Source organism: Peromyscus maniculatus, chromosome 21 (genome assembly GCF_049852395.1).
Source record: "Peromyscus maniculatus bairdii isolate BWxNUB_F1_BW_parent chromosome 21, HU_Pman_BW_mat_3.1, whole genome shotgun sequence".
Taxonomy (NCBI): domain Eukaryota; kingdom Metazoa; phylum Chordata; class Mammalia; order Rodentia; family Cricetidae; genus Peromyscus; species Peromyscus maniculatus.
In genome coordinates, this window is record NC_134872.1 from 46,714,058 (window position 1) to 46,725,730 (window position 11,673).

Below are 11,673 nucleotides of genomic sequence, written 5' to 3' on the forward strand. Positions count from 1 at the left end.
CACCACAACCTAGCCTGTGGTAAGCTATCCGAGACCCAGCATTCGCCCTTCCCTCTAAATGACCGTGAGGAGAACCTCAAGGAAGGGAGGGGGATGTTTGCCCATAACATAATGTCTAATCTGCATATCCACTCATACTGATCTCCCAGCCACTTCCCTGTGCCTAGCCACCCTCCGTCTTCTCTGTCTCCTCCCCTGCCTCCCTCCCATCCCTGCTTTCCTGCCTTCTTCTCACCCACTGTGCCCCATCCTCCTCCTGCACTCCTTTACGTTTTCAAGTACTGACTAGCAGTCAAGAGCAAGAGACCTGAAGCTAGACAGACCGGGTTCTGTTTGGAAGCCTGCAACTCACTAGCCATGTTTGTTGGTGTTCGTGACCTGTCTACTGTGAACAAGGCTGGGACTTTCACAGACAGTTCCTGACTACTGCGGTTTGCCTTGTGATTTTTCCAACGTGCTCTGCATCTATTAGGAACTGTGCTGAGAATTCTGAATCCTGGTCCTTGCTCAGGCTAGCCGCACACACAAGGCTCTGGGATGCTGGGCAGCCCCCAGGTGTGGCTTTGTTGGAGTGGGTGTGGCCTTGTTGGAGGAAGTGTGTCACTGTGGGGGTGGGCTTTGAGGTTTCCTATAATCAGAATACTGCCCAGTGTGTCAGTCGACTCCCTGTTGCCTCTGAGTCAAGATGTAGGACTTTTAGCTCCAGCACCACATCTGCCTGCGTGCCACCATGCTCCCCATCCTGATGGTAATGGCCTGAACCTCTGAAACTGTAAGCGAGCCTCCTCAATTTTTCCTTCTAAGAGTTGCCATGATCGGGGTGTCTCTTCACAGCAAATAAAAACCTAACTAAGACAGAAGCGCCCATTTGTATGTATGTGCCTGCGTGTGCATGCATGTAGAGACCTGGGATTAATGTCAGAAATCGCCTTCCATTACTTTTCTACCGTATTCACTGAAAGTTCTCCCCATCAAACCTAGAGCTCAAGTCTCCATAGCCAGCTTGCTCTGAGGATCCTGTCTCCACCTTCTAGAGCTCACCAACATAAGTCTCCATAGCCAGCTTGCTCTGAGCATCCTGTCTCCACCGTCTAAGTCTGGAATTACAAGGGGGCACCACGACATCCAGCGTTTACATTGTTCTGGGATCCAAACGCTGGTCCTCAAGCTTGCATAGTAAATGCTTAAGCACTGAGTCACCTCTCCGGAGATCACAGCTTGAGACATTTGTCAGGAGATGCTCAGGACATTTGCTAGAGCTCCCTCAGGGTAACATCACTGGGCTTACATAGCCTCGTGACATTAGCTCTCTTCTGAGGTGCCAAAGTCAAACTTAGGACCCTTTTTATCTGCACCATGTCATTGTCACAGTCCTGGAGCCCCAAGCCTTCATTTCTCCTGCCCTTCAATCTCTTGTCCCAGTAACAGCAAATCTTTTCCCGTCAGTTTCAGAAGAAATTCTTCAGGGACATTAGGCATCCTCCAGCCTGGGCTCCCCTACATTTACTCTTGACTGTAGCCACGCCCACTCCCTCCTCTGCGGTAGCCACGCCCACTTCCCTCAGGGATACCTTCTCTTCACTGGGCTCTTCCCAGGCCAAACAGAGGTGCCACATGGCTACCTGACTGGGAAAACCAGCTTTGGCGAGACTAATGTCTGAGAAGCTCTTTCATCCCAGTGCTTGAAAACACGGTGTCCCCCCCCCCCAGGGGGAATGTGGTGTGTTTCCATCCCTACCCTTCCTCCTGTTTCTTTGAGTCGTATCTCCCACACTGCACCTGTCCCGAGTCTCCTTTATCAGTACCTGCTCCCTATCCCCACCCCTCATACCCGACGGCCCTCAAATGCCGTCGCTGATCACAGGTCACTTGCTCACAAGGTACAGAGCAGAAGAGCTTCCTAGACTCAAGTCAATGAATCTGTACCCTCGGGCGTCAGGATGGCGGCAGGCAGTGTTTGGAGCAGGTCCTGATCTCACTGTCCTGCGGTGGTCTGGACCAGAGGAGAAGCCACTTCCCCACCGGCCATGCAGGCTCGGGCCGGAGTCTTCCTGGTTCATAAACCAGGTGACTAGTGAAGCAGGCTTTGTCTTGTCCACTCAACCTTTAGGAGTTCACACACTGGGCCAGTGGAGATGATGGATCCATAAACAAAGCACTTGCTCTGTAAACCTGAGGACCTGAGTTCAGTTCCCCAACATCCGATAAATAGCTGGGTGCCGTAGTAGGTGCCAGAAATCCAAGCTCTGAGAGATGGAGAAAGGAGGGTCCTCGAGGCTCTCTGGCCAACTAGCTTTTTATTAGCCCAGGATCAGTGAAAGACCTTGTTTCAAAGGTCTTACCATTGACCTCTGAGTGCACACATGCACACACATATTCTCTCTCTCTCTCTCTCTCTCTCTCTCTCTCTCTCTCTCTCTCTCTCTCTCTCACACACACACACACACACACACACACACACACACACGAAGAGTTCACACATCATCAGGGTTTATTAGCCTAATAGGTAAAGACAGCAGAACCAGCACCAAGAAGTGGCAGGCAGAGTCCCTCCCTGAACACCTCAACCATCTCCGAGAGCCACTTCCTATGGCTGCCAAGCCAGGATACTGGACCAGATCCCCCAAGTCACACCATCTGCTCACACACTCTGGGCGTGTTGGACGGCTGCAGAGAACGCCCCAGGGCGGATCCCCGGAGTGTGCTAAGGTGTATTATTTAGCTGGGTGGGGTTTGACTGTTTGGTGGATCTGGAGCAGGCTCACTGGAGGCTCCTTCACTTTTGTCCCCTCCCGGGAAGACGACTGTGGCATATGTCACAGGCTTGGGTGACTTCAGAACCTTAGGAGGCAGAGGGGGCTGGCGGGGTGGGGCTGGGGGGTTCCTCGTTGGAGGATCAAGAGCAAAGCCTGGGTAGGCGGTATCAAAGGAGGGCGGGGAGTCTAGCCTCACATACGGTACGTCCGTGGGCAGTCCGGCGGCCAGTCCAGGGTCACTGCCGTGGTGGACTGCTGAGGAGGGTTCCTGGAATAAAAGCAACTAAGTCATGCAAAGGCAGTCATAATGGACCTGCGGTAACAATCCCAGTATGTCAAAGGGACAAGAGGGTATTCCTCTGGCTTACGTGTGCATGCACACACACAAACATTTAATCCCAGAACTCAAGAGTTCAAGTTCAGCCTGGTCTGTATAGTGAATTCCAGGCTGACCAGCAGTATCTAGTAAGATCCTGTCTGAAAAACAAAACAACAACAAAAAATCTGAGAGTTGGAAATCCTCAGCACTCAGGAAGCAGAGGCAGGACCTCTGTGAGTTTGAGGCCAGCCTGGCATACATAGTAAGCTATAGGCCAGACAAATATAAAGAGACCCTGTCTTATTAAAAGAAAAATAGAATGGGGGTGCTTTGAAGATATCCTAAGCCCCAAGGTACTCTTCAGATACAGGAAGGCAAGGGTCTGGACCATGATGGTCTTTCTCCACCTCCTCGGTAGTGTGATGGGTGAGGGGGATCTGCAGGGGTCTCTTACCATCCCTGAAACTCCACTGCTCTGGGACCGGCCACAGACACCAAGCCTGTTCCCTGGCAACAGAGAACAGTAGTCTCGTCACTTGCAGAGCATCTCCGAGCTCCCAAAGCCTCCAAAGCCCTTGTTAGTGCAGACTCTCCCCTCTCCCATCTCTCACCCCTCCACCCTGCACCCCACAAGCCCGCCTCACTTCCCTGGCCATTTCTGCTTCTCCAGCGGCCTCAGCACTTGACCTGCCCCCCTGGAACTCTTTCCTTCCCTCCATCCTTCCTCTTCCTGTCCCACTCCCACTCTTCCCTGTCCCCCAGGCCTGGCCAAGTTCCCTTTCCTGCTCTCCCCAGCAGCCACTGGAGTTCCAGCTTGTGGGAACTTGGCTAAAGAATGGCGAGATGTTTCATGCAGGACACACACTGTCTCCTGCCTCTTCCAAATTGAGCCTCTGCAGGCAGGCGGAGGGCTACATACCTTTCCTTGTGGCCAGCACCGCAAACAGCACCACAGCCACCACCAGCAGACCCAGCAGAATCACCGCACTCCAGATCAGGGGCATACTGAGAGACAGAAAGGGATAGGCCGGTTTAGCCCTGAGCCCTGAGGGGGGCTGCCGACCAAGAGCGCTCGGGTAGTGGGAGAAACTGCCACCCTCTTGGGGAACCATAAATGAGAGAAGATGGAATGGGAGGATGGGGGTAGGCCCAGGTCGGGGAGAGGAGAGACACATTTTCATAGCGTCTTCGTTGGAGCTCTACAAAAATGAAGAGATAGTTGCTGAAATGGATAGAGGTCGGTCTGTCTGCTGATGAGATGTTCCCCAGCAGCGGAATACGTCAGTTCCCCAGCAGCGGAATAAGTATTTGATTTGAGATGATTTTTTAAATGTATTTGTGTGTGTCTTTGAGAGCACATAGGCACATGCATGCCAAGGGCCGCATAGGCCTGAAGAGAGCTTCTGATCGGGAGCTGGAGTCCCAGGCTGTTGAGAACTGCTGGGAATGGACTCTGTCCTCTGCAAGAACAGCCACTACTCTGAACTGCTGAGCCACCTCTCCAGCCTCCATCTGATGCCACAGCTCACAGCCAGCTGTGTGTTCAGTGCCCGGTTCCCCTGGCCTCCCACACCACTAGTTTCAGCACCTGTTCTCGGGCCTTATGAACTCGTGAGGACTAGCACTCCCCTCGGGGTCCAAGGAGGGATCCTTTGGCAGACTTCCAGTTTTATAGTGCTCTTCTTCCTCTACTTCCTCCTCCTCTCCTGGGCCAGGAACTGAGAGAAGGAAACATTTAGTGAGTGCATAGGCCTCGTGGAGCAGCTGCCATGGGTCGGTAAGATCCGAAGCTGAGGAAATCGAGGTCCCAGGGGAAGGCAGACAGACTGGGAACACCCTTCCCTCGGGGTTAGGGAACGCCTTCCACTCTGCATCTCTGCCTGGTTGGAAACCTGGTTGGTTCCCCTCTGACACCAGCTCCCACCTGACACCCGCCCCCTGCATCTCTCCGTCTCTGCCAGCTCCATCCACACCGTAGAGTCTCTCCAGGGCACTCAGACCATGTCCCGCCACCACTGGATGGTCTGCTTGAGTCTCCTTACCATCCCAGAGTAGATTCTCTCATCATTCTCAACATCAGCCTTGCCCTTGACTCTCATGGGTCTCCAGTGAGGACCTCCTCCTACATACCTGTAACCGGCCTCATCTTCAGGCTGATTAGGATCCCATCCCGAGTTCTGGCCCTGGGATTTACAGGGATTCTGGCTCAGCACTAATGGGAGGCAACACTCAGTGACCCTTTTGAGGGCCCAGTTAGTACCTGGACTCCAATGTGATAAGGCCTCTGTGTGTATCTGGTGCCCCAGGAGGCCAGAAGAGGACATCAGAGCCCCTGGAACTGGAGTTTCAGGAGACTGTGAGCTGGCATGTGGGTGCTGGGAACTGAACCCAGATCCTCTGGAAGAGCAGCAGGTGCTCTTAACCACCAAGCCAGCTCTCAAGACCCCAGCACCCTATTTTTAAATTACATTTTTTTTTTTTTATTTCGAGACAGGGTTTCTCTGTGTAGCTTTGTACCTTTCCTGGAACTGGCTCTGTAGACCAGGCTAGCCTTGAACTCACAGAGATCCACTGCCTCTGCCTCCTGAGTGCTGGGATTAAAGGCGTGTGCCACCACTGCCTGGACAAATTACATTTTTATTTTAATAAATGCCTAGAAAGATGTGAGCTGTGAGAATAAAACTTGCAAAAGCAATGTGCTTTCTTAATTATGACTTCTCAGGGAATTAAACATTAGTGTATTTAATATTAATGGATAAATGGCAGGTTTAAATAGTTTTAATTTTTAATTTAATTTTTTAGAAATTTCCCCCAAATTTTAAAACTGAATGGAACCAGGCACAGCATTGCACACCTATAATCCCCTATAATTCCGGAAGCTGAGGTAGTAGGATCATGAGTTTGAGGCCAGCCTGGGCTACATAAATGGGTTCTAGACCAGTCTGGGCTATAGTGTGAGATTTCTAAAAAAGAAAACAAACCCCGAATAAGTTGAAATCCAATCCAGGAACTACAGGATCCTGTCTGTAGGTCAGGCCCTTACTAAATGCTTAGGGAAGACTCATAAACTCTGTTAAGATAAACTTCCAATCATCAGAGGAAGGTAGGGCTGAGGAAATGCCTCAGTGGGCAAGCATGAGGTCCTGAGTTCAAATCCCCAATTTGAAATGTAAATTCAATCGGTAAAATGCCGGCTATGAACCCCCAGTGCTGGGGAGTAGATATAAACAAATCCCTCTCTGGCCAGCCAATCTATCCAAAATGGTGAGCTTCAGGTTAAGTGAGAGACCCCGTCATAAGGTGGAGAGGGATAGAATGGACATCCTGTATCATCCTTTGGGGCTGGACAGGTGGTACATGTGCAATACACCCACACACTCATGTATACACACATACACCCACACATTCATGTATACACACATACACACTCACTCATGTATGTACACATACACACACATGTACACACACATATACCCACCCCCTCTCCCCCCCCACACTGGAAAGCACAAAAGTTAATTGCCATTAATGTTCTTGCAAGTCACATAAAGTAAAGCAAAGGTAGTGCCAGGCTTGGGAGAGCTGGAGGAAGACGCAGGGCCACGGAGATGCTGTGATGGAAAGCTACTGGAGGGAGAGGAAGCGGGCTGCCCGCTCAGCTACTTATCTCCAGCTTCCCAAGCAGTTCCGCTGCCACTCAGTCCCGCAGAGCTGTCAAAAAGATACCTCGCCCAATGCCTTCCCAAAGGGCCCCACACCCCAAGGGCCCCAAGACTCCCCACCACAGGCCATCCTGAGTACACTCACCGGGTGGAAGCACCAGCAGGGAGACCCTGTGCAGGGTCTGGGGCCCGGCGGCTCCCTCCACCACACAGCCATACTCCCCTGTGTCCTCCTCCTGCAGGGTCACCATTTCCACCTGCAGGAGCCCCCCACCCAGGTCGGTGAGGAATGTGCGCCCACTTCCTGGGGCTCTTCGGTCCACAGCGGAGGTCACCAGTGGCTGGCAGCCTTCCTGCAGGAACCGGCACCACACCTTGCGAGCCCTCAAATCCTGGAGCCGGTAGCGACACTGCACCTGAATGGACGACCCCACGGGTGCCTGGAGCACCTCGGGGTGGCTGTCAGCTGAGCCCTGACCTGGGGAAGGAAGAGAAGTGGGAGTGAGGGCTGAACAGAAGCAGGAGTGGTTCCCAGCCCACCCTCTGGCACGGAGACGTGGGGACCCAGGGGCCAGGTACTGCGTCTGTGATGCTCCAGGCTGCAGAAGGAGGTGTGGCTCCATCTGCACCTTACCTGCCAGTCCCAGGAGCAGCAGCAGCGGCAGCAGGTAGCAGCCCATGGCTGGGCAGAAGTCGGTTCTGAGTGACCTCCTCACGGACACTGCAGGCCCCCAGGGGCAGGAAACAGCTGTCTCATACAGTCACGTGGGCTCTCCAGTAACCATAGGGGCCGACAGAGTTAGGCTGGTGGGAATCTCCAAGGCTGGGGGCAGGGAGCTTCTCCAGGGCTTGCTTGGCTCAAGGCTCAGAAGACCTGAGAGCTTGAGAGAGGTTGGAAGAAGGGGGTCTGACTCGCCACCAAAGGGAATGGTGAGAGGACCCAGCTCCTGAAGGGCCCCAGAAATAAGGATAATCTTCAGTCTCCCAAGTACAGATAGGTAGAAACAGCTGTGAAGAAGGAAAGTAAGGTCCCTCCATGTGGCCTGAGGCCATCTGATTCCCAAGTCTTTATGAGTGACTCATCCTCTGTCCTGGCTACACACACACACACACACACACACACACACACACACACACACACACACACACCAGCCCAGTTCCCAGGAGACCTCCACTCCATCACTACAACCTCTTTGCTGTACCTGCCTAGACTCTAGAGCCTTTCTACCAAACCTCCCCTCCCGGCTCTAGAGAACATGCTTTCCTCCAGTGTGGACACACCACGTTCTTTCCTCCCCTGCTCTCGGTCACCCGGTCATTAGCTGCTTGAGTCCTTGCTTTTTGGGCATTCTTCCTGTTTTCCCAATTTTTCTTCCTCGTTGTTTATTTCTTTCTCCATTGTGTTCTGGCTTCTAGGAATCTCTGCATATTCTTCTCCCATTCCCCTCTGTCCCCTTTACTCCCCATTTTTCTTTTGGAGACAAGGTCTCATGTAGCCCAGGCTGGCCTCGAGTTTGATATGTAGCCAAGGGTGATCTTGAACTTGAATCCTCTCCACTCCACCTGACGAGTGCTGGAATTTCAGACTTCCTGTCACCACCCGGTGTCTTTAGCACTGGGGCTGGAACCCAGGGCTTCACATATGCTAGGCAAGCAGTCTGTCAGCAGAGCGACATCCCAGCCAGTTGCCTTCTGTTTTATGTGTGTGAGCGCAGTACTCACAGAAACCAGGAGAGGGTGCGTGTTCCCCTGGAACAGATGGCTGTAAACTGCCCTGTGGGTTCTGGAAACTGAGTCTGGGTCCTCTGCAAGAGCAGACAATGCTCTTAACCATTGTGCCATATCTCCAACCCCATTTTCTTGATTTTTTTTTTTAAATTTACAAGTTCTCTTTCTTATTTTTCAAGCACTACTATCGTTCTTGAAGCCAACTAGTTTGGTTCTAGGAATGCTGTGTTCTGCATGAATATTCCCACCGTCTACATGGTCTGACAGTGTGTGCAAAGAACCCTTATGCTTGAATGTGACTGAGCAGTGAACAGTCCTCAGGACTAGAGACTGGGAACAGCCGGGGAGACTCTCATCCTTCACTTTCCTTCCTAAAACATTTCTACTCCAGAACGATGGTGTCTGTTTCTCTGTCTCTGCCTCTCTCCAGAGAGGAAGATGAGTCAACGCACCTATGTATGTATTACTCTTCCTATTGCTCTGGCAAAACCCCCTCAGGGGAGGAAAGGTTTACTGGGGTTCACCATTTCAGGGGGTGTTGGTCTGTTAAGATAGCAAAGGCATAGCAACAGAAGCATGAGGTGGCTGGCTGCGTCGTGGAGGAAGACAGGAAGAAAGATGGATTAGGAGAGGGCCCACCGGGTGTGACTCCTAAAGATCCATACCCCCAGCACCACCTGGTGTGAACTATGGATTCCATACCCCCAGCACCACCTGGTGTGAACTATGGATTCCATACCCCCAGCACCACCTGGTGTGAACTATGGATTCCATACCCCGCCCCCCCCAGCACCGACAGTGTGACTCTTAACGAGTCCCTGCACCCCAGCACCACCTGCTGTGACCCATGTGTTCAAGCACGAGCCTGAGGGGCATTGCAGAACCCCAGCACTCACATGTTTCTTGTACTGCGAGTCTATCTGGGGGTTTTGAGATTCAGGCTCAGTGCCTGCAGAGGAAGCATCTGGTCTCAAAAGTGCCCTGAGGAGTTGGGCTCTGGGGAACCAGACAGAACATGTGACAGAGTCTGTCAGAACTAGAGACACATGTAGGGATGGACACATTGCCCTGGTGTGGAAGATGAGCTCAGAGAAGGGCAGGAAGACCTTCCTTCCTCCTCCCTCCTTCCCTCCCTCCTCCCCTCAGTCTCTCTTCTCCCTCCCTCCCTCCCTCCCTCCTCCCCTCAGTCCCTCCCTCCCTCCCTCCCTCCTCCCCTCAGTCCCTCTCCTCCCTCTCTCCCTCCCTCCCTCCCTCCTCCCCTCAGTCCCTCTTCTTCCCTCCCCTCCCCTTCCCTCCTCTGGTATCAGACTATTGAAACAATGGACTCCCAAAGAATCAGAATTGCCCCTGGAATCTCATGGTGGAGGAAGGAAAAGCCTGAAGCCCTGGTGCCAGCTCTCAGAGGAAAATTTGCCTCCCAGAGAGCGACTTCACACAGTTATAATAATTGTCAGAATACCATGCCAGACAGCGATGGTGGGCAGGACGGCCCCTGGCAGGAATACCTTACTCATCATGCCTCTACCCTCTGTTCAAACCCAAGGCTCATGCTAAGACCCCAGGGGTGGGTGCTGGAGCCACAGCTCAGCAGATAAAGCACTTGCCGCCTAAGCTTGAAGACAGGAGTTCGGATCCCCAAGAACCCATCTCAATGCCACTGCAGGTGTGGCAGCCCCTCCCGCAATTGCATCCCGGAAGACAGAGACAGGGTCCTCAGAGCAAGCTGCCTACAGAGACTAGCCATGTCATCAGATCTGGTTAGAGACATTGCCTCAGTGGATAAAGTGGAAACCCTCAAGGGTGATTTTTTCTTCCTTTTCTTTTTTTTTTAATTAAGTTTTTTTTTCTTTTAAGATTTATTTATTTGTTATGTATACAGCATGCAGGCCAGTAGAGGGCACAAGATCTCATTACAGATGGTTGTGAGCCATGATGTGATTGCTGGGAATTGAACACAGGTCCTCTGGAAGAGCAGTCAGTGCTTTTAACCTCTGAGCCATCTCTCTAGCCCGATTTTTTTTTTCTCTTTCAGATAGTCTCATTTTGTAGCCCTGGCTGACCTGGAACTCTATGTAAACCAACTTGAACTCAGAGAACCTCAAGTCTCCTGCCTCTGCCTCTCTAGTGCTGGCGTTGAAGGTGTACACCACCATGCTCAGCAATGATGATTACTGACATCAACCTTGGGCCTCCACATGTACACCCACATAAGCACACACACACACACACACACACACACACACACACACACACACACACACACACATTTCATGTATGTCTACACAAGAAAAATGGGGAAAAGCAGATATTGAAGATGGTCTTGAGAGGTCCCCAGAGTGACCACATTGGACACACTTCCTTCCTCTGCTTTCCCCAGTATTTCCCTTTAATTGGCTTCCTGTGGGAACCAGGCTCTGACCTCGACAACTGAGTAAAGTGCCTGCCCTCGCTCCCTCTTCCTCTTCCCTTCTTTTCCCCCAGGCACAGTTTGTTGAAGCCTAGAAGGACCTGAGATGACCACCTGAGAGCCCCAACATCCTAAACTGAACCTAGTAGAGGGATGACAGGGTGACCCACTGTTCCTGTGTGCTGAGGACCAATGAGCTTCCCAGGATACAAGACCCCAGCAAACCCAGACTGTCTCCTGCCTCGACAATGCAGGCAGCCCTTGACTTCTTCCACACAGTCACAGAGGTGCTGTGTGTCATGTGACTGTGTCATACATTAAACTGAGATCTCATATGAATATGGTTCACTGCTGGACCAGTGGGGCCTGGAGGGACCCTGGCCTCCACGGAAGCATGATTTGGGTTTTATAGTGAGGAAGTCAGCATTTGCTGAGGACCTACAATGTACTGGACACCTGGCAAGGATTTCCATAAACGTTATGTCTTTTCACTTCACAAAAACCCAGTGAGGGTTCAAGGTGACTCAGTGGGTGAAGTCGCGGCCAAGCCTAACAATCCGAGTTTGATTCCCGGGACTGACCTAATGGTGGAAGAGACTAAGCTGTCCTCAGACCTCACATGTGCACAACGGAGTGTGTGTGTGTGTGCAGATGTTCACAGGGAGGTCACTGAGAAGGTCAGAAGAGGATGTCAGATGTCCTGGAGCCGGAGTTACAAGCAACTGAAAGCAGGCTAACCTGGGTACACCAAGTGCTCTTAACCATCAGCTCATAGGGAGTGGCACTAATAGAAGGTGTGGCTTT

At 52.0% G+C, this 11,673-nt stretch overlaps 1 protein-coding gene across 2 annotated transcripts; it reads right to left on the reverse strand.

Annotated features, from left to right (window-relative positions):
- Positions 1–2,472: 2,472 nt before the first annotated feature.
- Positions 2,473–7,479, reverse strand: Treml1 (triggering receptor expressed on myeloid cells like 1). Of its 2 annotated transcripts, none has more exons than XM_042265948.2 (6): positions 7,369–7,479; positions 6,880–7,212; positions 4,664–4,793; positions 3,995–4,080; positions 3,530–3,582; positions 2,473–2,909 (listed from the first exon to the last, which is right to left on the reverse strand). In XM_042265948.2, the coding sequence occupies exons 1-6, from the start codon at positions 7,412–7,414 to the stop codon at positions 2,835–2,837; spliced, it is 723 nt and encodes a 240-aa protein (XP_042121882.2). In that variant the 5' UTR covers positions 7,415–7,479; the 3' UTR covers positions 2,473–2,834. The 2 variants fall into 2 exon arrangements, with proteins under 2 accessions (XP_042121882.2, XP_006996969.3); XM_006996907.4 differs by having other exon boundaries at positions 2,473–3,024.
- Positions 7,480–11,673: the final 4,194 nt, after the last annotated feature.